The sequence below is a fragment of the Mytilus trossulus genome, chromosome 4 (genome assembly GCF_036588685.1).
Source record: "Mytilus trossulus isolate FHL-02 chromosome 4, PNRI_Mtr1.1.1.hap1, whole genome shotgun sequence".
Lineage (NCBI taxonomy): Eukaryota > Metazoa > Mollusca > Bivalvia > Mytilida > Mytilidae > Mytilus > Mytilus trossulus.
The window spans coordinates 40672117-40698737 of NC_086376.1; the positions used below are offsets into that span (position 1 = coordinate 40672117).

At 33.1% G+C, this 26621-nt stretch overlaps 5 protein-coding genes across 6 annotated transcripts; 1 reads left to right on the plus strand and 4 right to left on the minus strand.

The window, feature by feature from the left end:
• Positions 1-334: 334 nt before the first annotated feature.
• Positions 335-3812, minus strand: LOC134715296 (potassium channel subfamily K member 18-like). Its single transcript, XM_063577399.1, has 2 exons — positions 2310-3812; positions 335-1749 (listed from the first exon to the last, which is right to left on the minus strand). Exons 1-2 carry the CDS (start codon positions 2674-2676, stop codon positions 1100-1102), a joined length of 1017 nt encoding a protein of 338 aa, XP_063433469.1. The 5' UTR covers positions 2677-3812; the 3' UTR covers positions 335-1099.
• An 860-nt stretch (positions 3813-4672) lies between these two features.
• Positions 4673-11197, minus strand: LOC134716614 (uncharacterized). Its single transcript, XM_063579624.1, has 5 exons — positions 10794-11197; positions 9355-9869; positions 7804-8176; positions 5248-6004; positions 4673-5169 (listed from the first exon to the last, which is right to left on the minus strand). Exons 1-4 carry the CDS (start codon positions 11077-11079, stop codon positions 5355-5357), a joined length of 1824 nt encoding a protein of 607 aa, XP_063435694.1. The 5' UTR covers positions 11080-11197; the 3' UTR covers positions 4673-5169; positions 5248-5354.
• A 3085-nt stretch (positions 11198-14282) lies between these two features.
• Positions 14283-21917, minus strand: LOC134713932 (TWiK family of potassium channels protein 7-like). The gene is made up of 2 exons (XM_063575208.1): positions 21554-21917; positions 14283-14889 (listed from the first exon to the last, which is right to left on the minus strand). Exons 1-2 carry the CDS (start codon positions 21774-21776, stop codon positions 14300-14302), a joined length of 813 nt encoding a protein of 270 aa, XP_063431278.1. The 5' UTR covers positions 21777-21917; the 3' UTR covers positions 14283-14299.
• Positions 16137-20919, minus strand: LOC134715297 (uncharacterized). Of its 2 annotated transcripts, XR_010106651.1 has the most exons (3): positions 19939-20919; positions 17818-17954; positions 16137-16288 (listed from the first exon to the last, which is right to left on the minus strand). XR_010106651.1 is itself a non-coding variant. In XM_063577400.1 (2 exons), the coding sequence occupies exon 1, from the start codon at positions 20783-20785 to the stop codon at positions 19964-19966; it is 822 nt and encodes a 273-aa protein (XP_063433470.1). In that variant the 5' UTR covers positions 20786-20919; the 3' UTR covers positions 17463-17954; positions 19939-19963. The 2 variants fall into 2 exon arrangements, 1 of the variants encoding a protein (XP_063433470.1); XM_063577400.1 differs by lacking the exon at positions 16137-16288 and having other exon boundaries at positions 17463-17954.
• Positions 21918-24995: 3078 nt separating the features above from the next.
• LOC134716615 (uncharacterized) lies at positions 24996-25352 on the plus strand. Its single transcript, XM_063579625.1, has one exon. The coding sequence runs from the start codon at positions 24996-24998 to the stop codon at positions 25350-25352; it is 357 nt and encodes a 118-aa protein (XP_063435695.1).
• Positions 25353-26621: the final 1269 nt, after the last annotated feature.

Genomic DNA, 26621 nt, shown 5'->3' on the forward strand with positions numbered 1-26621 from the left:
CACCCGAGTGCAAATGTTCTGAACGTAAGCGACTATTCATCAGAACGAGACCTTCAACAACGAGCAAAATCCATACATAATAGCATGAGTAATGACAAAACAATAAACGAAAAATAAATGACATATAACAACAGACAACTACCAAAACAGAAAAGCCTCAGGACTTGCGACAGGAACATACAACTGACTCGATACAAGACGTGGCACAACACCACAAAAATATCATTTAAAAAGGACTGAACTCGTCAGAATGGCACTAAGCACAAAAGAATATATAAATATTTTATGATTACCACTGGAGAAAAAAAATGTGATTCTGTTATCGATCCCCCCTTGCAGCACACTGTTATTCGTCGATTCAAATTAAATTAAAGAGGACATTTGTTTGGTTTAATTATGTCTTTATTTATGAACGATGTACAATGCATACATTTTTAATAAAGCATTACGCAAAAGCAATTTCAATAACTGTTCGATAAAAGCTGAGATAAAAGAGAATGTGGTAAAAATTCTTAACAGCAGTATTGATAGAAGGGAAACAAACCGTTTGGAGGTCTTTAGTCTAAGAACAGCATAGATACTCTGCACTACTTTAATTTTAAAATGAATGAGCAAAAAGCGTTTGTTCAAATGTCTTTAGTCTAAGTACATCCATACTCTGAATTTCTTCAATGTTACATAAATTATATGCAAACAACTCGTAAACAGATTTAATCATGTTCATCAACTTGTATTACAAAGAGAAAATGAAATCGGAGACTGAATTTACATAATTTGTCATTTTATGTACAATTAGATGACACAAAGAGTGTTTCATTTACATACAAAAGGTCAGCTTCTAATTATATATACATATATTGGCAATATATATATATTTAGAGTATTGTTGTATTCAGATTCTTCTCTGACTTTTCTACAAGGCTTGTATTATAAGTATTTACATGTACTGACGTACGTAATAACAGAGCCCAGGTATAGGGACATGCAAAGAAAAAAATGTTGTGCGCACAAATTAATATATAATTGTGCACACAACTTATAATATAATGTGCGCACAAAATATGTATCTATTTCTATAATTACTTTTTGTCAGTTACAATTACAAACTTTGTCGTCTCCTACAACCATGGCATCCTTTTATGATCTTGGAACCGACTCTGTTCATTTGATGTGCAGCTACTTTTATGGAAACAATGTAAAACTCCATGAAGACGTTAATACATACGGATACCAATGCTAAACCAACAAAAACATAGATAGATGTCACTATAAAATATTTCGTATGGGCTGGTGTTATGTCGCCAAAGCCAATCGTACTCACGGATATAAAAGTAAAATAAAAGGCATCTAAATAGCTCCAATCTTCCCAACGTGTGTACATCAATGCTCCGAGAAAAAGGTAAATGAATAAAATGATAACTGGTACAGCTAAAGGAAGCCTATTTTCTATTTCCTTTATTAATGTTTCATCCTTATCTTCCCAAACAATTTCTATATCATTGTTTTCCTTTTCTGTATGTTCGGTGGAAAGGGCAACACCATTACGTTCCTTCTTAAAGGTTTCCCCATCAGCAGTTTGCACATTCTTAGCATAAAATCGTTTTACTCCAAAATAGAAGAACTTAATGACTGTTGTTAATTTTTTACCAATTTCTGCTAAGACTCTGAAAGCTAGTGGAATTCCAAAAATTGCATAAAATATTGCAATTACTTTTCCAGTATCAGTCCTAGGGTAAATATCACCATAGCCTGTAAATAAATATACGAGGTTTGATATGAGTTTATTTTTTATTTTCACAAAATATTTTCAAAAATATGAATTGACTTGCATACAGACATGTTCATCCCTTGATTTCGACTACCTGTCTTTAAAATCAGTGCAAAAGGTATAGGCATTCATTTTGATATGAGGGATATGAAGATACACAGAAACGTTCAGTCAGATAGTTTGTTTAAAGACTGAAACTTTCTCGTTTAACATAACCTTCTCTTTCCCTATGTTTCGGTTATAGTATTTATGTCTTTCTCCGACTTGAGGTTTCTTTTGTTGAACCATTTATATTTTGTTAACACCTTTTTTCAAACTAGATAAATAAAAGAGGGACGAAAGATACCAGAAACACAGTCAAAATCATAAATCGAAAATAAACTGACAACGCCATGGCTAAAAATGAAAAACTTACAAACAGACAAACAATAGTACACATAGAATAATAAACGATGAATTGAAACAAGTTTTAAAGGTTCATAATCATAGATTGATCTTCATACGGGTGTCTTAACTCTAATGTTAATGAAATAAGACATACCTATTGCTGTATAAATAGTTCCACAGAAAAACAATGCTTTCCAGAAATCCCATCTTTTTCCATGATTTTTTTCAAAGTTATCAGCATCAAATTTATTCATCAGAGTAACAATTTCATCTCTTAAATTTTCAAACTCCGAACTGTTCAAGGACACAGTTAAGTTCAATAACAGCTGAACCATATTCTTGTGCTTAGGTTCTTTTGCTAATAAAAGTTCGTCTTGATACGGTGTCTCTACGTGGACGAATATAACAGCTCCAGTAAAACTGTATACCATAAGTAAAATAATTAAACCAGTGAAAGATTTTAAACCGTTGTAAAATTGTCCTATAACATTTTTCGCTTTCGAACGAAACCCTTTTGTCATTTTGCACGTTATTGACAGTGTAAAGATAATAATTTGTAGTATTCAGTATTTCAGTATTTTTTCTTTATATCGGTATCAACTGAAAATATACTTTGTCTCGTTTTATTTCGAGTATATCAAATGGTAATGTTCCCATAGTCGACCACACAATGAATAGTGTGTTTTCCTCTTTGCCATTTGCACAAGATTTAGACGATTAAACGACCATATTAAGTGATATTTTTATACATTAATGGACGCTTTTGATATTGACATTAAATGTTTAATGACATCAAGGGAATCGTTTAATATGTGATGCAATCATCAGACAATTACGAATACGACATCTCTTGGGTCAGTGAAAAATAAAAATAAAAATGTTATCACACTATTCCTACTAATTACTCCCCTTTGCTATTTCAAACAAATTATTATGTAATCGAGAGATCAATTCAAAGCTCTTTCGAATACTTGTATATGCTTTTTATGAATTGACAATGCACTTAAAATAAGTGCGTGCTATGCTAAGTAGGGTTTCAACAGATAACTTGTTGATTTATCAGATTCCATAGTCTTAATTATTATCCAGGTAAATTTTAGGGAAATACTCTAATGATTTAACTTTATCCATAATATTTTCCTGTAAGGTGTAAATTGATCTTTAAAATAATGATCAAGCTAATGATACGTAAAATGAAGTGCAAAAAAAAATTCCATAGGTGCATTTTATTTGTCTCTACTTGACATGCATTACACCACATCTTCCTATATTTAATTACTATATCTGACCTATCTGACCGCGCAAAGAGTTGATTGTTCACTACCTAGCTCCTGACTTGGAACAGCCACAGAGAATGTGGCGGGTGTTTAACGTGTAAGTGGGTACATAACCCTCCACCTAATCATGGGACAGTGGTGCAGCAGACCAATACAAGAACTGTATAAAACAATAAACAAACAACGCACACGATCAGCAGTAACAAACAACAACCACTCAATTACAGGCTTCTAAATTGGGAAAGGCACGAATAAAATGTTTCGGGGTAAAACATGATAATTCCCATGTATACGGAATTGGTTTTGATCAATATTCAATCCCAGTGAATCTCCTTATTTTGTATTATTTCTGAAATTCATAATTTAGGCTATTGACGCAATTTAATATATCATGTCTTTGTGCTTTTCCTTCCTTAGTTTTGTTGTGCATTGTTATGCGATTTCTTTTGATTTCTTTTGGTTTTTAACCCTTTAAAGCATCCACATGACTCTAAAAAAGAACACCAAAACCAACTAAATCAACTATTAAATCCAATAATTCAATAGATATAAGTAACTTAAGAATAAACTAGAAAAGTATGCTTCCGTGTTAAGACGAAAACATATGCATTGTTTTACTGATAATTCCGAAGAACATTCCTTTCTCTTGATGAACGAACAAATGTTTTCTTTGGAATATTTAATGCTATTTTTTTCAAAGTGAAAAATTTCAAATATTCTGCAATACAGCTTACACTGTGAATAGTCACAATACTTTATTATTACTATAGTTAGAAGGAAATTAAGTTCAAGTGATGTTTGTTTCAATAATTTTTCGGTCGTAAATATTGTATTAAACTGGCCAACGACTCAAATTCTGTTATAAACACTATTAATAATTGCACATTCCAAAGTAATACGTATTTGTGTCACGGAAATGAATGTCACTCGTTATAATAATTTCTAAAAAAACATATATCTCTGAAGTTCCAAGCATGGTTATTAATCTCTGAAAAACTTGGCGTTTTATACATTACTGCAATTATGTTTGTCTGTATTTATACTTATCGTCAAATATGTATATGTTTTATCTCTATTGTAATAACACCATTTTTTTTCACAGAATACGACTGCTACGAAAGGTTAATCCCTCAATCCAACAAAATAAGACTATTGTTTTAGGATTTGAGATGTAATGAAACTCGACAAATTTCTTGTTTAAACTATGTCGGGTCACAGCCAGATAAATAACATTGAGAAATAATTTTGGTAGCATTTTATTCTATGAAAATATTCACAAGACATGACATTCTGCACGATTCCTCAAGGATTACACATTGACATTTTGCAAATACTCCTTCAAACACAGTTACTAATGATGAGCTATACTTTCCACATTTTCCCACTCATTCTCTCACACTAGGACATTTTGACCATATTTCCAAAGTCTGAGTCTGATTCATACATTAATATTATGCACATCTTTTTCACAAGTTGCTGTTCATACCAGATTAACAAACGTGTATGTAATACAATTCGTTTTAATATACTTCTTCTTAAACTATTTTGTATATTATTGGTCCATTTAATGCCTTCTCCTTTCCATAACACAAAATGATCCAAAATCCCTATTGAAGGTCTAAATTCTTACACATTGTCTTCTGCTTCCAAAACGACATCCTTTCTTTACGGTAGATTTTACGACAAATTGAAGGTCTAAATTTATACACTTTGTCTTCTGCTTCAAAAAACGACAACCTTTCTTTACGGTTTATTTTACGACAAATTGAAGGTCTAAATTTATACACTTTGTCTTCTGCTTAAAAAAACGACAACCTTTCTTTACGGTTGATTTTACGACAAATTGAAGGTCTAAATTTATACACTTTGTCGTCTGCTTTCACAAAGACAACATTTGTTTACGACAGATTGCAGGTCTAAATTCATACACTTTGTCTTCTGCTTCCACAGCGACAACCTTTCTTTACGGTAGATGTTACGACATCCATTTGATGAATTGCTAGTTTAATGGACATTATATAAAAGTCAATTAAAACATTTATACACATTGACACCAATGCTAAACCTATAAAAACATAAATTGAAGACACTATAAAGAATTTTGTATGCGCTGGTGTAATGTCTCCAAAGCCGATAGTGCTAACTGATATAAAAACAAAGTAAAAAGCGTCTAGAAAGCCCCAATCTTCCCACAACGTATACATTATGGCTCCAAGAAATATGTAGATGACTAGAATAATTATTGGCACTGCTATAGGAAGTTTGTTTTCGATTTCTTTTATTATTTTTTCTTCCTTATTTTCTTGTTCTATTTTTATTTCGCTTTTGTCTATTTCTGATAGTTCGACGTTTTCAACGTGATCTGCTTGTTTATCTCGAACGGTGTATCTGTTGTTATTTCGCCCATTGCATTTAAAACATTTTTTCACAAGCAAATAGAAAAACTTGAGAATTATCATCAACTTTTTTCCAAGCACAGCTAAAACTTTCATGGCGAGTGGAATTCCAAATACAGCATAAAATATAGCAGCAACTTTTCCAGCATCTGTTTTTGGATAGATGTTACCATAACCTGAAATAATAATTTTTGAAAATTATAAAATATAACTACATTTCATTGTCATTATATTGATATAGATAAAGATAAGATATATTGTTTTACCGGTTAAGGGCCCAAAATGGACTTGAAGGCCGTACTTTAACCTATAATGGTTTACTTTTTAAATTGTTATTTGGATGGAGAGTTGTCTCATTGGCACTCACACCACATCTTCCTATATCTAATTAGGGAGTTTTAGAGAATACCAGTATAAGAAAAAAGAACAATTCAATATGATTAGCATTGATATATAATATATATACATCTTGTACACAACATATATACAACTACAATACAAATATAGATATGTTGTTATATATAATTGTTTTAGGATTGCCAGGTGAAGTAGTTAATCATTCTTCTCTAATTCTATGGAAATTTATCCCTTTCCGAACCCATTGTATAAAAAAATATAATCAACGTGTGGTTTCTGGTGATCTCAAAAGATCATTGGATGATTTCAAGGGTCATGACCTTTTAAGCTAACTGAATGAATCAAAATTTGATAACAGGTGTTAATGAAATTGACAACTTCGTGCAATGTGAAAGGCACTCGAAGGGGATTTTCGGTCAACAAAAAAAGAAAATGTCTTTTTAATCATTAGAGAAACAGATTCTTACATAGTTACTCGTGGATTATCGGATTTATCCAATCTCGATAGTTAAATTATAAATTTTAAAGTCCTCGCCGAGGCGGCTCGGACTTTAAAATTGATAATTTAACTATCTCGATTGGATAAATCCGATAATCCACTGGTGTCAATGTAAGAATCTATATATAACGGTGCTAAACTGAATATGCTAGTGAACAGAAAATCAATCCAAAAGAAATGTAAAAGAAAATTCAATTACATCCTAATGACATATTCGGAAATTAATTTGAAAATGCATCAGGTGTATGACATTTACAAGATGCTGCAAATCATTGTTTTTAATTCTGTTTTTGGACATTTTTATCTCAGTAGAAACATTCCACACGTGACACCAAGCCATGGTCGATTTTTATTTTAGATAAAAATGTCCTCCGCCGGTTTAAAATTTTCTTTAAAATACATGTTAAATTGAACTACATGTATTTAATTTAATTAAAAACTTGTTTCAGCAGCAAAGTGTACTGCTTATTTCAAATGTCAAATTATATAAAACTCTTCTCAAGTACTAGTACATAGTTTATATTAGAAATCTCTCTCAAAATGTTTCAATAACTTTTAAATTGTGCCTGTACTTTCTAAGATCATTTACAAAGCTCTTAAATTGAAACCCTGGCTGAACAAATCTTACAGAAGTGAAATTTGTGTTAAAATTTCATTTGAACTTCTATTTTTGTTGTACATACATAGTGTAAATGCCAAATGGGGGTTCGAGCATTCTAACTATTGTGTGCTTTCACAAGCTTCGAATTTGAATTTTTAAACGAAATATTGGTCTGGAAAAGATTTTGAAAATTATAAGAAACAAATGAAGTAATTAGCATATCCTTTTTATATTGATACATTTATGTATTGTACCAAATACACACAATCACTTATTATACTTTCATATATAAACAAAAACATGTTGCCATCTATTGTTTTTATAGAAATAAGTGTGGCACAGATGTCGCTTACTCGATGACCTGAAACTTGAAATTTCATTCAAACATTTTATGCCTAGGTGGAAACAAGATTTTAAACGGTGTAGTAATTATTCATCGGTACACTTGATATCTTTCCTGTGGGCGGTTGAGTTGACAAGATATTTTACAACTTATGTACTTAAAATGTTATACTTACCTATTGTTGTGTAGATAGTGGCACAGAAAAACAAAGCTTTCCAGAAATCCCACGTGCTCTCAGAATTCCCCTCCATATCTCCAAAGCCATACTGATTTATCAGATCGAAGGTTTTATTTCTTAGTATTTCAAAGTCAGAGTTGTTTAACGCCACTGTTACGTTTGTTAAGAGTAGAATAAGTTCATCATGCTCTGGTTTTTCTTTGATTACAATTTTCTGTTCATACGGCGCTTCCAATTCAACAAATATTACGGCTCCAATTATATTGTAAAGCACCAATAAAATAATCAAACCAGTCAAAGATTTCAAACCTTTATAAAGTTTTCGAAATATGGTAGTAACTTTTGAACAAAATCCTTCAGCCATAGTACCTCACTTATTCCAAGTCTACCGCGATGTTACATATCCGTGGAAAGGCAATGATAAAGTTTCAATCCGTTTTATCACAAAAGGATTACTGTTGTCTCTTTATAAGTCTTTTGTGTAAAAGAAATATGACATATTTCAACACACACTATACATTCACACTGGATTATTGTAAAATAACAAGCACACGGTTGATTTCACATATGTTATGTATATTGAAATAAAATGTGTAGAGACCGATGTGATATTAAATATACCTTTTCTATGAATAGACATTAATAATTCCTATAGATTCAAGTATCGTGACGACTTCAATAAGAAGATAATACAAAACATCTATAATTACGCAATTGTATTATGCTAAAATCAATTTCCATGTTGGAGACTCTAAATAAGTGCTAAATATGGTGATCATGAATATTATACAAGTCAGATGAAGCGTCGGCGTTCTGACAATATGGAATCAAAAAGTAACATTTTGCTCCTTCAACTTTTATTTAAGCAGTCCGGCAAGACTGAACAACAAACTCCAAATTAAATGTAATGCAACATATAACATTAATATATATAAGGACATGTAATTAAAGGATTAAAAATTTAACAGATGCCATGCAAATAGAAATAAGAATAGATTCAAAGAGTATAATTAGTGTCTGACAAGTATTTGTTAATAAATTATTATTGTATAAAATGCCACAGAGAATAATAAATTAAATGAAACAGCTAAATGCAATTCAGTCCTTTGTCCAAGATTATGACACTTTATCTGCGTAAAACACTTGGAAACTAATTTCACATTCCACAGTACAAATTTAGTCTGATCATAATAGTGTTAAGTTAAGGATTATACAAATCCTTTCATAAAGCTATCCATACAATAGAGAGAAAATAAAAGTTTTTCGATTTTGCAGAAAATAATCACACGCATCGTGATTCGTATCTGTTTTTTTTTTTATCTGTATAGTACATAATAACAGCTTTAAATACAGCAAATTGAATCAAGTTTCGAGTGAAAGAAATTTTGGAATTATTATAACTCATAAACAATAGTATAATGCTACAAGTACAAATGTAACATACTCCAGACCTAATAGAATACATAGGAAGTCTTTATATTCACTCAGTTTACAAAATTTCAGTACTTTTAGTATTTTCATTTCTTTCCGTGTGAGGTCGCATATTACCGTACTGAATTGCAGCATTGACGCAATCAAGCCAATAGGTAAATAAATACACGAGCCGATGTTATATTTATCGTCTGGTGGTATAATGTCGCCAAACCCAATGGTACTTAGCGATATAATCACCAAATAAACAGCATCCATGTAGGTCACGTGTTCCCATGAGGAATATATAGATCCTCCTATCAAAATGTAAACAAATAAAAAAGCTACCGATGCCAAAAAGGGAATTATGGAATTATGATTGTCTGTACGTTCTATTCTCATATTTGAACCAGTTTCAATACTTTCGGCATCAAGATTCAAATTGATGTTGTCCCCTTTTTGTGTGACATGTCCGTATTTGAGATAGGGTGGCTGCAATCGATTTCGTACCGTAAGATATATGAAACTGACAAAGGCGGCAAGTCTTTTACCAATGCCGGCTATGACAATCATGGTAAGTGGTATTCCTACTGATGAATAAACCATAACAAAAATCTTTCCACCAGTTGTAGTTGGAGTAATATGGCCATATCCTACAATGGAATATGTTTTTTTTGTTTAAATGAAATTCAGTGTATGTAATAAATAACGAAAACAATAATTATAATTTCTTTTCTATCGGAAAGTAAAATAACATTATAGAAATTGGCGAATTAAACCTGGTTTTGTAACTAGCTAAACCTCTCACTTGTATGACAGTCGCATGAAATTCTATTATATTGACAACGATGTGCGAACACATCAAACAGACATTATCATAGATAAAAATTGTCGAAATTTCTTATATAGACAACGAATTATTCCTATGATAAAACTTTATGATATTTTGTACCTCTTAGCTTGAACATCTATTATTTACCACAACTGTTAAAATGAATGAAAATAAGCATAATAGAAAATGTTGACGACAACGTTAGAATTATATCAATGACAGAATTCGGTGAATAAATGAATTCATAGATTGTTGATTGATTTTCGCCCAGTGGCGAATATCACATGTATATTTCAGACAAACACAAATTAAAAAAAATTCAATCTGCAAAATTTGAGAGTTTCATCGATAGTTATCGAAAAAGAAATGGTTACAAAGGTAGATTAGAGGTAAAAGAACGGCCTTCAATAAGGAGCATAAAACAATCCCGAAACAGGAAAACCAATGGTGTAATCAATATAAAAAGCGAGAAATAGAACCTGAGATCAACCCTAGTTTTGATGGGGATCGTGTTGTTTAGTTTTTAGTTTTCTATGTTTTGTCCCGTGTGCTTAAATTTGTCTGTTTGTCTTTTTCTTTTTTAACTATGGCGTTGTCAGTTTATTTTTTTATCTATGAGTTTGAATGTTCTTTGGTATCTTTCGCCCCTCTATTGCAATGACTTCGGAATAAGGGAATGTAGGATAAAGATAGAAATTGCAACTAGCAACTTCCATACTAACCACCATAGTGAAAATAGACATACCTATTGTTGTAAGTGTTGTGACAATGAAGAATAGAGATTCCCAGTAGTGCCAGGGATTAGTGTCCTCATCCTGAATTGGAAACTCATTTCCAGAGATATTATTACTACTCAGCGAACTGTACACTTCTAAATCTCCATATTCTCGGTAAACCTCATATGTATCTCCAATACGTAGATAGATAGCGGCACCAATGATAATATATACACATAATGTAAAGACAACAAAAGGAAACGACTTGGCGATATGGAGAACTCTTTTCGGATTTAGCTTGAACTCACACGCCATGTTTAAATCCCTTTTTTCTATGGACGATCAACGTGTTATATATTTTGACCCAAATGAGTAACTATAATAGCTTTCATAAATATCATGTTCTATAAAATCACAGTAAATAATGTCTATTACTAGTAACAAGAGAAAATGGCACCGACGATTTGACAAAATTGGCTTTAATAACTCTAGACTCCAGACCTTTTATCATAATTTGATCTCGGATTTAATGATGTTGTTTTTCTGTATTTCTTCCATACATGAACGTACTGCATAAAATGCACATTTTGTTCATTGTTAATGATTTGAAAAAGAATTTAAAAAAGATAAAAAAAAAAAATCATCATTTTGTTATGTCAAAAGATTCCCTTCCTTGTTGACATTTCGCAGTTCGAAGTTTAATTTCTATGTTCCGAGTTGAAATTTCTTTGATCTCCGTTGACATTTCTCAACCACAAATTGACCTATCTCACACACAAGTTGAAGTTGCTCAGTTCCTAGTTGAAATTTCTCAGTTCCAAGATGACATTTCTAAGTTCCAAGATTAAATTTCTCTTCTGGTATTGTGAAATGTCACATCTACAAGCTATGAAATGTCAACTTGAAAGGTAAAACCGTGAAATTTGAAATAAGGACTTTAATAAGAGAATGTTCTTAACGGTTATTCCTAAAATGCATTTTATGTTTGACAATGTTTCTTTAAATAATTTATATATCTAGATAAGTGTTTTTTTTTTTATATCATCTAAAAATTGAGTCTTTGTGTGTGGTTCTACCTAAACGACTATGAAAAGAATGTCACACTTTAACGTGACCGGTAAAATAGTGTAAAATTTCTTGCCGATCTTTTCAGAAGGAAATATGATATTTTGACCCTATACAAATGTATAAGTCACAAACTATAGCATTTCATACTTGAACTTTTTTTTTTTATTGTTGTTTAACACATCTTAGGGAGTCATATTCTTAAATTCATCGGTGTGTTTGACGACAAAAAGCCTAATTACATGTATTATCTATGAAACTGATCTATAACATACATATCCACAGAAGACCAAAGCACAAGGATGTAAATAACAACAGGTCACTCATTGTACGATATTTGTACCAGTAGACATTCTTTGACAATAGGTATATTTTATTTGTACCATATACGAGGGAGATAGGATGGTACCTGGTCCCGAAATCCCGGACTTAAAAAAAAACGAAATCCCGAGGTCCCGAATTTAAATAAAGTAAATCCCGACGTCCCGAAATCCGAAAAAAAGAATTCCCGGATCACGAAAGGGTCAATCCCGAAATCCCGAGCTTAAAAAGACCCGATCCCGCAGTCCCGATAAAGGTCCTATCCCCCCTCATATACGCTTCCATACAGCATTCACATACCATACATTATGTTCCAAAGTAGCTGATTCCGACTTAACTTGTGACGAACAAGAGTTAGGGATGCATAAATAAGTTTTGTTCTTATGTTGAACTGTAACACAACTGTCCAAGATAAGGGGAGGGTTAACGTTGAGCGGTCACAAACATGTATATCTCTGGCAATTATGTATGTACAAATGTTACTGTCCCAAGTCAGGAGCCTGTAGTTCAGGGATTGTCGTTGGTTCTTGTCTGTCATATGTGTTTTTCGTTTTTTTTTATGAATAAGACTATTATTTTTCTCACTAGAATTATTTTATATTTTTTCATATTGGGGAAAGGGGGGGGGGGGCTTTTAAAATCGACTTCATGTACTAGTATTAAATATGGGTTTTTACATTTAAGCTTTAGTCATGTTTTTGCTTGTATCTTGACAAACTCGAAATTGATAATGAAGTTCGGTTGAGAACAAAACTTTACGACAAAAGACATGATTTCAGCTTTCCAATTATAAACTTTCTATTTCTATGATAACGATTGAAATGTTCCGACTATCGTAAACTGAAATACAACCCTCATTTCATCGAATGTAAAATAACAAATTGAAGGCCGAATTTTAACCTATAGTTTTTTACTTTTTATACATTTGCACTTGGATGGAGAGTAGTCACATTAGCACCCATACCTCATCTTCATATTTATATTATCACCGGGGTTTTATTAACATGAGCGACACGACGGATGCTACTTGTTGAGCAGGATCTGCATACCCTTCCGGAGGAGATCAGTCTTACTTTTGTTTAAAATGGCTCATGTTGCATTTGATTTAGTTCTCAATAGTATTCTCTGTACTTCTTAATCTATAATGTATGTGTTGTTTCTAACACTAACAAATGTATCCATTCTTTGTCCTGAAAAAAACCCAGGTGTGTCTATTTCAAATTTTCATGTTTGTTCAAGCTTTATAATTAGAAAATTTACATGGTTGGTGGTTCACGGAGTTTGGTGTTGTCCTAGGATAAGGTAAGAGTCCTTTACATAACCGCCATTGCATGATGCCTGGCTACCTTCTTAATATTATGTGTTAACGTATTAAATAGAAGTAACATTATACGGTTGTGATATATGGAACAGGATCTGCCCAGCCTTCCGAAGCACCTGCGATCATTCCCATTTCTGGTTACCATTTTTTTTAGTTTTGATTGTGTGACACTTCCCACCTTTGTTTTTTAAGGTCAATATAATTTCTTTATCTATTTTCCGTCAGATTGCCTTTTTTCCAGATATTACTATGACTGTTATTCGTTTCAGTTCAGTAATAAAAGTTGGAATATATGATTTGTGAAAGATGTTTTGATTTATTCGATCAGAATCAGTATCGTTCTCTTTTTGTGGTTTATTCGTAGAAAGTAAAAAACACAAAAATACCGAACTCCGAGGAAAATTCAAAAAGGAAAATCAAAAATCAAAAGGCAAAATCAAAAGTCCAAACACATCAAACGAATGGGTAACAACTGTCATATTCCTGACTTGGTACAGGCATTTTCTAATGTAGAAAATGGTGGATTGAACCTGGTTTTATAGCTAGCTAAACCTCTCACTTATATGACAGTCGCATCAAATTCCATTAAATTGTCAACGATGCATGAACAAAACAAACATACTCAAAGAGTAAAAATGTCAAAAATAGGGGTACAACAGTCAATATTGTGTTATCATCTTGATATCTCTACATAAACAACAAATGTAACAAAGAAGCACAAAAAGGCATACATTAATTTAACATTCTCATTTTATTTTTCTTATACGGCTGAATTTATCTATGTAAAGTCTACCCAGAATACACACACTTTTTGATTTAAAACATATTTTAATTTTGATACTGCTCAACATTTGCATTATTTTCTTTTCGTTCTAAATGTTCAGTAGATTGAGATTTCACATTATTGTATTGGAGTGCCGCATAAACACACATCGACAATATTGTCAATCCAATAAGAATATAGATGACCGATCCAATATAATATGTACTATCAGATGGTAGAGTTGTACGGGCACCAATGGTACTAAGTAATGAAAATACCATATATACAGCATCAACGTAGCTCACGTTTGTAAAAGACGAATAGATTACGCTTCCCATTAGAATATAAACTACTAAAACCGCCATTGATATTATAAGAGGAATAATGGATCCCTCATAATCTTTCAACACTGTATTTTCATATGTTTCGGTTTCCATTAAGATATTCATTTTGTCATCTTTTTGTAAACTGCGTCTTTTTCGTGCAATTCGCTCCTGGGATCGATTCCGCATAAGAAGACACACACGTGTGACAAAGGTGGATAGTCTCTTGCCAAAGTCGGTAATGATTAGAGCAGTTAGTGGTATGCCTATTGCTGAATAGGTCATAACAAATACTTTTCCTGGTATAGTATGAGGAGTAATATGACCATATCCTACAATTAAAAAAGTGTATATTTTATTTACCTTCTTTTTCGGTGTCTGAAACTTTTACGACAAAGACAACTGTTTGATTTATACCATCTTAAAAAAGGATGGATTGAAATGATATATGTCTAGTTATATAATTAAAAGCAACCGCGTGAAGACCAAGATGTACATTTTATACGTTGTTAGTAGGCGAGTGGTTAATTTCCATTCACGGTTAGTAGGGGTGTAACGTTACGTCCCTTTGTAAAAACAACACAGTGTTGATGAAAATCTGAAAGGTTTCATCAGACGAAGATATTCAGTGATGATGAAAGATTGAAATATGTAAAATTCATATAACACACTAAAAAAGCTTACAAGTTATTTTTGTTGACATTTTCTTTTTGTACAGACCAATGTATGAGTAAAGTAGGTCCTTTAATTTTGAAAACTTAATCACTTTTATAAGCCACGTAGTCTTCAATATCACATTTTAGATAGTCGGTAAAAGAAATGCGTAACATATAGCCCACACTGAGTTACTAATATATTTAGTGCAAACGATCTAACCCTCCGAATATCGAAACATAATTAATGACACATTTATTCACAAATGCACAACAGAAGCTTTCATTATTGATTGATATGGTATTTCAAATGTATTGTAGTGTACTAAGTATATGGAAAGGAAACGAGCGCTGTACGGAGATTGATTCTGACTCTTAGGATTCTGATTCTGAAACTGGTGAAGATGCCGAAACGAAAGACAGTTACCGACGACTGGTCTCCTGCCTATAAAACAGAACAAACTCACAGACTGATTATCAATGTAATCAATATGTAATCACTTGTATGAAATTGAACTTAATTGCACTGCTTAACTTGATTATTGGGCGTCATAATTGACAATAAAAAACTTTTTAATTGTATCTGTATTTGGTAGAGCGAATACAATTAAACGATGACTTTCGGTACTATTGATTTTTATTTTCAGTTTAATAAATCAAATCAAATCAAATATTTTATTTTAATGAGTTCAAAAGACTGACTCCGACTGAAGACTTAACTTCAGTCGACACATTATAAAAATAGAAAATGTTTACAGGGTGCCACAAAATTAAGATTTTTACTTATGTTCTTAATTCACGATGTTCAAACGAACATAACATATTTATGTGCTAACTTGCTCTATTTTTCTTGTACAACTCTGCTTCTAATTTCTGTTCTTAACTAACTCATATTGTATATATGTATATAAATAAGACAAGAATAGTTCTGATACTAACAGGCACGGTGACCATTTCGATTTATTCATCATAATTCACAATCTACTAGTAATCAATTTTCTATAAATGTCTTTTCATTTCATTTCATCAAACAATAATGTCCTAAACATCTCTGCGTAAACACTTCATCATATCAAATCTATAAAATAAACATTACAAATCAGTATACTATATATACACATTTAACAATACACAAAAAAAAAAATTTGTCTGCAAGTCGAGTGGTCACCGCCCAGCCTTCGATAAACTTAAAAACCCGTTTTCTATCTATTATATACCTTACTAATTTGCATAACTAGTTTATTCTATTGTTAAACAATAGACTAAAATAGATCCGAAAATTCATACGCATACCGCACATAAATTTATTTATGTTCTTAATTCACGATGTTCAAACGAACATAACATATTTATGTGCTAACTTGCTCTATTTTTCTTGTACAACTCTGCTTCTAATTTCTGTTCTTAACTAACTCATATTGTATATATGTATATAAATAAGACAAGAATAGTTCTGATACTAACAGGCACGGTGACCATTTCGACGTACAAAGAAAGCAGTCAGTGAAAATGTTATAAACCTAAATTCTTAGAAACTGATAATCGTTTTTCTAAACTATCTGATACGTAACCATCTTTAGCTAAATCAGATTTCCATCTTCCATGTATTTTAAAAAGTCTATCTGGTATATCATGTTTAGCGGCCGCTGTGGCACCGCCTGCTCTGAAACTGTGTAAACCAAATTTGTTTACATTCAAACCGATTTGTGATAAGGCCTCTTTGACTAACTCTCTTGCTCGAGTATACGAAATTTTTACATTTTTACTTCTCAATATAAAAGAATTAGTTTTCTTTAAAAAAGACAATGCACGAAATATAAAGAATTCAGAATTATTCTCAATCTTAGCTAAAACTAGATAACTTTGCAAAAGCTTTACAGGACAGTAAGAACTACATTGTATCTAATCTAGAAATGACAACATTATTACCATGTCTATAACAATCTGTTTTGCTCTTACGAATAAAAATGTTGACATGCGAAGTATGAAAAACTATGTCTTTAGCTGTGATGTTGCATAACTCATTGAAACGCAAAAATCCTGTATACATCAACGAACACATTAACAATAAACGCACTTCTTTTAGTGAATTACGATTATGATATTTATCAAACAGTTTAATCATTGAATTCGAGTCAACTGGTTCTTTTTTCTTTTTCGGACGAGATAGTATTCTCTTAGCACCTTCTAGTATACTCTTGACTAGTTCAGATTCGCATGGATCAGTTACGCCAGCAATACGATGCGCCCATTTTATGCTATAAAATGCTGTATCTACTGAACTAAAACCTTCGGATGACTCTATCAAATGTTGCAAGTATAAACCCACATAAAGTTTATTACACGGAAGTACTGAAGTTATCTCTTTGTATTTTTGTGTCCACTTTAGAAAACGTTTGAAACCTCCAATATATTTTGTAACAGTTGTCTTGGCCCTCGAATCTAAGACAGTTGCATTTAGATTTGAGTAAAGTAATCTGAGTTCTGTGTGCTTAACCAAACTTAACTGTGACCAGAATCCAGTCGAAAAAATGTTCTAAAAATAGATATACAGTAATTACAATCTTTTTGTAAAAAGATAAAAATTCTATTACATAACATATTTACCTGAATCAAAGCATATCAATCAGGTCCAGTGACCATACAGTATTACTAAAAGATTTAGTCCAGTGACCAAAGAGTATAACGTCCAGTGACTTCCAACACACACATATTACATCAATATTCATATAGTAAAAACAATTCTGTAAATAAAAAGACTTAATATTAACAATATGAAGCGTCTAACAAAACAGCTAATACAGATCCTTTGAAATCTCCTCTCACAAAAACAGAGTTCAAATTATTTCCAGATTCGAAAATTCTCTCTGGTTCGTTGAACTGAAGCACTTCAATTATGTACTTTCTATATTTTAGACCAGTGTCAAAAATCAACGGCCAAAATGGCGATGAAGGCCAATTCGGAACTATCAAAGTTCCTTTAGCTTTACATTTTACTAAATGATTTATAACTCTGCTAACCTCAGTTACTGGAGGTACTAGCAAATTGTTCCCACCGGACCAGTCGCACGTGAAAGCGTCGACGCATAAAGAACCTGGGTTCCAATACAAAGAATTAAACTTTTGTAATTTCGTATTTTCAAAGCTAGCAAACCTATCCACTGAAAATGGACCCCATAAATCATTCAAGAATGTGAAAAATTCATCTGAAATACGCCAGTCGTCAATATCGACAATTCTACTTAGCATGTCTGCTTGTTCATTCTGTTCCCTTGGAATCCAGTTAACAAAAATAGTAATATCATTTTTACGACAACAATCGTATATTGATAAAGCTAAAGACTGTAATTCTGGTACTTTACTACCCTTGTGAACTATTGTTACAGCGTTTTGATTATCTGTATAAAACGATACCGTGCAATGTTTAAGCAAACGTGCAAAACTTAATATAGACAACTCTATTGCTTTGACTTCCCTCCAAGTGGAGCTCTTTAATTTCTCATCGTCAGACCAAGATTTATGCATAATCTGTTTTAGATTATCAATATATCCAGCAGCCCCTGTATTGCTTGCATCTGTAAATATGTAAAATTCAGAATCCAATCCTAACAAAGAAACTGGTTCTAACTTACAAATGCTATCTCTCCAAAATATCAGATCTCTGATACAAGCGTTACAATGATTTATATTAATAGATTGGTTCCAATCTTGTCTTAAATTTATAACTTCAAACAAACCTCTCGACATGATCTGTGTAATGTGACCTAAAGCAGGCGTAAAAGAAATGATTTTACCAGCTGCTTTTGCTAACAATCTTACTTTCACTTTGCAGGAACTGTTAAGTATAACATTAACTAAGTCAATTAAATCATTCTTTTTTCTATCTGGTATATCTAGTTTACATATGTCTAAATTCCATATAAAACCTAACCACTCTAATGTTTGTGTTGGTGTCCAGTGACATTTATCTCTGTTTGGTACGAACCCCGATGATATAAGATCTGACTTTACTATATCAGAATGCATTTTACATGTGTTTTCATTATCGGCTAAACCGAACCCGTCGTCTAAATAAACAACGACTTTGATTCCTTTCTTTCGCCAATGTTTTACTAAAGGTCTAACTACTTTAGTAAAGATATATCCGCTAGATTTCAAACCAAAAGGAAGTACAGTAAAAACGAAAAACTTTGTTACACCTCCTAATTTCCAGGAGAAACCTAAATATTTCTGATGTTCGTTAAAAATATCAATATGATGATATCCTGATTTCTTATCAAAAACGAATCCAAAACAATTAGAAGATAAATACTGTTTAACTACTTTCCAATCTTCAAATTTAATCTTGCTATCAACTACCTGTTTGTTTACATGTCGTAAATCTAAAATTAACCTGTGTTTATTTTTCGCAGTCGAGACGGTCAAAGGATTAACCACGTGCGGTCTACTCGATACCTCTCGTATCAAGCCCCCTTTCATTAAATCTAAAATAGCTTTCGAGACAAATTCATTGTTATCAAATGCTGATTTGTTATTTCTTAAGAATATTTCTTCAGGCTCGTTAAGCAAAAGAATTTTGTAACCATCTGTAATAACATTCAAAATGAAATCTGAAGCATTAATTTGTTTCCAAAAGTTAATAGATTTTTTCAAACGACCTTTAACATAAATATCAGAATTACAATTTTCATATTCATAAAATGTTTCAACAATATCATAATCTTGTACCTTGAAAATGTCACTGTTATGATCTTTAAGAAGAAGATCCTCTGGAAGGTCCTGTCCTTGCCTTTCCCTTCCTGCAGTCTCTTGCCCAGTGCCCTTGCATGCCACAGTTATAACAGACGTCTGAGGTCTTGAAGCTATTTTGGTTGCCGAAACTTTGGCCGCTGGCGGCCAAGCCCCCTCGAAAGGGCTGCAGGCGAAATGTAGCATCAGAACCACCTGTACCATTATGTGCCATTTGAGCTGTTGAACCAGATGCTTCTGCCGGACGCTTTCTACTGCTGCGTTTATCTGTTTTCTCTGCTTTGATCTTTTTAACTGCCCTGTTATCTGCGGCGCGTATTCTTTTCTCGTCTTCCGAGTCACTGGCCACTTCATCTGAAAGGTATTCATTCACCGTTCTCCAACCACCCTCGGACTTATCCGCGATTCTAATTAATTTATTTCTCTTCTTGAGCTGGACAGACGAATCTTCTAAAACCCTAACTGCCTTTTTAGGTCGATTCTTCTCAATGTAGCCTATTGCCGTGCTTATACTGTCTTGAATGTCAGAGTTAAGCTCAAATTGTAACTGATTCCCCTTAAATTTAAAGGTATTCTCTGCCTTCTTTGCTCTCTTTACTAACGTCTCTGTAGTATCGGAGAAATTCTTCTCTATACCGGAAAGTTTATTATTGAAATAAGTTGTCATCAAAGAAAACAAATCTGCGTTTGAAACTTCAGGTGCCCTATCTTGCTCTGAATTACCTTTTCTCTTTGTTGGTTCAGCAGCAGAACGTAAAGCTTCAATTGACTTGTCAGGAGACTTGGTTAATTCTCTATCGTCGAGGTCTAGCTCTGAATCGGACATCTTGAAAATTTGTCTGCAAGTCGAGTGGTCACCGCCCAGCCTTCGATAAACTTAAAAACCCGTTTTCTATCTATTATATACCTTACTAATTTGCATAACTAGTTTATTCTATTGTTAAACAATAGACTAAAATAGATCCGAAAATTCATACGCATACCGCACATAAATTTATATACATATGAAATAATAAAAATGATAAATTTTACTTACATACAATAACCACTTTTAAAATACCTAATATTTACGCTATAAACATTAACGGATTAAAAAAAATTATTAGAAATGAAATATAGATGTGAAGCATTCATGAACATAATCCTTTGTAGAGTTTAGATTAAAAAGTGACCAAAAAAGTAAAAAAAAAAAATGTGGGCATATAGAATACAGAGTTATGCCCCTCCTCCCTCCAGACTCCATTAAACTTCCTGGTTTGTAAAATATACAGGAAGTTAATAATAGAAATCAAGGTCATTATTTGTTATTAATGAGATTCAATAATATATAACATTTGGCTTGAATTTAAATGATTGTTAATAATAAAATATTTATTTTCGAATTGTCCATGATAATTGCTCTATTTTTCACGAGATTATTTCAAATAGTTGCTACATGAATACATGCATGTTGATCGGTTCTTATTACGATTGATTGATCATAGTTGTTTTACATCGCATCAGCGTGAAAAGGCTATAACACACGGCGATATTAACCCCATGTATTTGAAATTGAAATTTATTGCACATATATACATACACTGGTGATACATACCTATTGTTGTTATCATTGCAACAAAGAAGAAAAGCGTTTCCCAGTAATTCAACGTATTATCTTCCTCACATTGATTTTCGTTGCTATTTCTTCTATGATCTTCAATGTTCATGTAAACAGCAGCACTCGTGAAAGTATACACACATAGTATAAAGACAATACCTGGTGGTGACTTGGCGATACTCAGAAGTCGTTTTATATATACAGTGACCTCAAACTTCATTGTAAAATACTAGGATCCTTTCAAATCTTTCCAAAATAAATTGGATGAATGTGTAATGACCGCTGACACAGTTTGAATAAGTTTCCGATAGACACACATGAATAATCCGAGTATACGTGATAGTCAACGATATTTAGTGCTCAGAGGACAAAACTGTTTAAAAAACTAGGTGAATTAAAGATCGAGTCGTTAAAAATCGTAAACGCACTATTAACTTGAAATCAGCAGTCTGAAAAATATCAGAATATATTAAATTACAACTTTAGCCTATATAGGAAATACCTTTGTTCTATTTATAGTTTTAACCATAAAAACGGAACGTTTTTAAAAGGTAGAAAAACATAATTATCACATTTTATACTGTTTGCATACTAACAACGAAAAAAATGTTTCATCTAGTTCAATTGTTATCGGTCCTGGTAACAGTCACGGGACCTGTTAAAATAAAACTAAGACAGAAGATACAAAATAAAGAAATGTCTATACAAGTACCATTAATAATCTTTTGATCATAATGGACACTAAAAAAAAAGCTTAAACTTAATTTTAAGCATATTTAGAATTTTAACATATACATAAAAATCGACAAGGATAAATAAAAAAAAGTGTTGTATTCGTCATTAAAAAAAGTATTTAGTGGAAATCTATTTTTTAATTTGCGTAAATTAAATACATTTATCACGGTTAAAAACACTTCCATTTGAAAACATATGTTATAAAACAGTCAAGTTTAAAATGATTTTTTTTGTGTGTCAAGATGACATGAATTGTGTATAGGTGAAATACCACCATCTATTACCCCCATTTAACTTTTCTTAAATTGCATTTTTTTTTATAGATTATGCAGATTTTATCTCTGTTTCAAATCAAGAAATACTTGGCAAGAGCGAAGTTTTAAATTAGTCCTGTCCAGTACTATGGAAAAAAATTCACGTATCATTTCATTGCATATAATTTTTTTTAACCATCACTGGAAGTTAACCAATCAAATTCCCCCCTTATTTAACCTGTATACATGTACAAGCTTTAGTAACCATGTAACCTCAGGTTTCCAAACTATTCTATAAAACCCCAAATAAAAATAAATAAGGTGCTTTGAAATACCCAAAATATATGTTTATGACCCAGAACTGTTTTTCTGCAATAAAATGTAGGATAAATTACCTACAACTGTCAAATTCATTTTTTCGACCTATTTTCTGTGCAACCGGGTGTGCAAACACTGATTTGGTGGTATAACATCTATACATACTGTGGCCATTAATGTATGAATATAAACTTATTATAGATCCAACGATTACAATTGTGTTCATTAAACGCGCGTTTTGTCTACAAAAGCATCAGTGACGCCCAAATATATATATATAAAAAAGATTAAATAAAGGGTACAGAGTTATAAAGCCATGTAGACCCAAAATTTAAAAGATTTTGCCTAATATAGAGGAATTGAGAAGAACTAGAAGGGCAGAACAACTCAAGAACTGTAATAAGAAGAAAGCGAAAAAAAGAGCAAACTTTATTAAGAATCCATACAACTACACCAAAAACAATGTTGGGTGGAGAAAGGACAGGGCATCAGCTTGTAGTAAGGAAGAAGTAGAGAAGTATCTGCATTAAACACACTCAGACAAAGAAAGAGAGACACCTTTGGGATATTGCCCAAGAGTTGAAGAAGAAGAACAATCAACAATAGAATTTGAAACAATGGAAACAACATGGAAGGAAGTTTGTGAGGTGGTAAAGAAGGCAAGAACAGGATCAGCACCTGGGTACAGTGGTGTACCATACAAAGTCTACAAGAAATGCCCAAAGATACTAAGAAAACTGTGGCAGCTATTCCGAACACTATTGAAAAAAGGAACCATTCCTGAAAGCTGGCAAAAAGTAGAAGGATACTTTGTACCAAAAGATCAGGATTCAAAAGACATCTCACAGTTAAGGACAATTTCATTGTTGAGCGTCGAGGGATAAATCTACTTCTCTGTTTTGGCAAACAGGATGACGATGTATATGTAGAGAACAGCTACATTGATACGTCTATGCAGAAAGGAGGTATTTCAGGTTTTTCAGGATGTGTAGAACACATAAGTGTTCATAGCCAACTCATACACGAGGCTAAGACAGGAGAGAAGAATTTGGAAGTAGTATGGTTAGACCTGGCAAATGCATATGGATCAGTACCACACAAATTGATAGAGATGGCAATGGATCACTACCACATTCCAGAACACACCAAGAAGATAGTATTAGAGTATTTTGATGGAATACTGCTGCGATTTACTGTAGATAACAAGACCACAGCATGACAGAAGTTAGAGAAAGGAATAGTTACTTGTTGTACCATCTCACAAATACTATTCATTATGAGTATGAATATCATCATGAAGGCAGCAGAAAGAGAAACAAGAGGTCCATAGACAGTTTCAGGGATTTTTCTACCAGCAATAAGAGGGTTCATGGATGACCTTACAGTAACAACATCATCCCATATTCAAGCAAGATGGATACTGACAGCACTGGAAGAAGTAGTCACTTGGGCAAGGATGAAATTCAAGCCAAGGAAATCAAGATCAATGATACTGAAAGAAGGTTGTAGAATGGCTTAAGAAGATAGATAAGAGTGGATTGCCTGGGAAGTTTAAGGCTTGGATATACCAACATGGGCTGTTACCAAGACTGACATGGCTTCTCCTGATCTATGAAATGACAGCAACAACAGTCGAATCTATAGAAAGAAAGATAAACAGTCTAAGAAGATGGCTAGGAGTACCACCAAGTGTTACAGCCATAGGCCTTCACAGTAGATCATCACAACTACAGCTACCTTTAACATCAACTTTGGAGGAATACAAGGTATCACAGAGCAGACTTGTTATGACTCTCAGAGACTCGAAGGATAGCAAGATCAGTTAGGCTGGAATACATACACGAACTGGGCGTAAATGGTCATCGAGAACTGCAGTAAATCAAGCAGAACGTATTCTTCACCACAAAGACATATTTGGCAACACCTGTACTGGTGGACAAGGCTTAGGAATGACACATTTCCAATAGTGGTCAAAGGCAACACAAAAAGAGAAGAGTAGCATGGTACAGTTAGAAATAAGAACAGTAGAAGAAGAACAAAGCAGAGCAAAAACAGTGGAGCTTAGCCGTCAAGGAGCATGGATGTAGTGGAACTTGCCAGAAAGAAAGATCACATGGGCAGAGTTATGGAGGATGGAACCATTCAGAATTTCATTCATACTTAGGGCAGTGTACGGTACACTTCCTTCCCCTTCAAACTTACACCAATGTGGACTGATAGAAGAACCAAGCTGCAAGTTATGTGGTGAAAGAGGTACTATGGCACATATACTTTCAGGCTGCAAAGTTTCTCTGACACAGGGAAGGTATCGATGGCGGCACGATAAGGTTCTAAAACATCTAGCAGAGATCTTAAATATGAGAGAAGAAAGAAGAGATCATCACAAACAGAGGCAAAGCAGATCAGATTCGTTAAAGAGGGAGATACGGGACATGCAACAAAGTCACAACAGCACTTCATCTTGGACAAGAGCAGTGAATGGAACATAAGAGCTGACATTGGAAAGAAGCTTGTGATTCCAGAATGCGTACAGACAACCCTACGCCCAGATATTGTAGTTTGGTCACAAAAAGATGATAGTTGCAATAGAACTGACAGTTCATTCGGAAGAGAGATGTGAAGAGGCATACCAGCGGAAAAAGGAAAAGTACACAGAGCTGATGACAACATAAAAAGAGAGAGAGGGTGGAAAGCGTGGCTGTTCCCAGTAGAAATAGGCTGCAGAGGTTTTCATGCACAGTCAGTATGGAGGATGTTACAGGCAATGCAATTAGTTGGAAAGGCAAGAAAGACAGCGGTAAGACATCTAGGGGAAGCAGCAGAGCGTTCATTTTGATGGTTATGGCATCGCCGAGATGATATGAGCTGGAAGCCGAGTGCTGTTGAGTAGAAGTTTGGCCACCTCTACTGACCCGCCAACCGGAGGATGTTATGGGACAGGGTCGAAACATCTAATGAAGGTTGGAACCATCTGAAGAAATCAAAGCACCGACAGATAGCGAAAGGGATTCAGAGATGAAAGAAGATGAGCAATCAAGAGAATATGACAGCAGAAAATCAGAATACCACCATCTGTAAGTAATAATCACGATAGTATTTTCCTCAGGTTACACAATCCTTTAATATATTTATTTTAAAGTCAACGTCTTATAATATTTCTAAGTGCTGATAATACCTGTCATGCACATGGGGATAGATGAGGTAGAAAGTACACTTCTCATTTATTTAGCATGAATTTAATTCTTTTGTTAAAAATCGCTTCTTTTTAGAATTTCGCAAGCCTGATTGAAGTTTTATATAAGAAATTCTATTTACCATATAATTAACTCGTTATACTACCAAGCTTGCACATAACCTGAATATGTATCAACGATTCGTGTTTATTTAAGTCAAGACGCCATTGCATTAACCATCGAGGTGACCTCCAAAGACTGCCAACGCCATACAACCCGATATATATGCATACACATATATATAAATAGACTTCGTGCAATTAGATTTTTACATGTTGTTCTCCTCTTATATTTAATGCGTTTCACTCGGTTTTAGTTTGTTACCCCGATTTTGTTTTTGTCCATGGATTTATGAGTTTTGAACAGCGGTAAACTCCTGTTGCCTTTATGTATAAGAATGTTTTGGGTCAAATCAATTAAATAAACGGTTTGCCCTTGCTTCCAATCTTGGAAGTGTTTTAATAGCTTAACACTCTGAGTTCATGCGTAACCCATGTCTTGCAATTGAAAAAAGAATTATTAGCG

Excerpts from the sequence above, each read along its gene's own strand:
- LOC134716614 (XM_063579624.1), bottom strand. The coding sequence starts at position 11,079 with ATGGCGTGTGAGTTCAAGCTAAATCCGAAAAGAGTTCTCCATATCGCC. Across the intron at positions 9,870-10,793 it reads CACAACACTTACAACAATAG|GATATGGCCATATTACTCCA; the intron begins GTATGTCTATTT and ends ATTCCATTGTAG. Across the intron at positions 6,005-7,803 it reads CACTATCTACACAACAATAG|GTTATGGTAACATCTATCCA; the intron begins GTAAGTATAACA and ends TTATTATTTCAG.
- LOC134715296 (XM_063577399.1), bottom strand. The coding sequence starts at position 2,676 with ATGACAAAAGGGTTTCGTTCGAAAGCGAAAAATGTTATAGGACAATTT. Across the intron at positions 1,750-2,309 it reads AACTATTTATACAGCAATAG|GCTATGGTGATATTTACCCT; the intron begins GTATGTCTTATT and ends ATTTATTTACAG.
- LOC134716615 (XM_063579625.1), top strand. The coding sequence starts at position 24,996 with ATGGAACCATTCAGAATTTCATTCATACTTAGGGCAGTGTACGGTACA.
- LOC134713932 (XM_063575208.1), bottom strand. The coding sequence starts at position 21,776 with ATGAAGTTTGAGGTCACTGTATATATAAAACGACTTCTGAGTATCGCC. Across the intron at positions 14,890-21,553 it reads TGCAATGATAACAACAATAG|GATATGGTCATATTACTCCT; the intron begins GTATGTATCACC and ends TTTTAATTGTAG.
- LOC134715297 (XM_063577400.1), bottom strand. The coding sequence starts at position 20,785 with ATGTCCGATTCAGAGCTAGACCTCGACGATAGAGAATTAACCAAGTCT.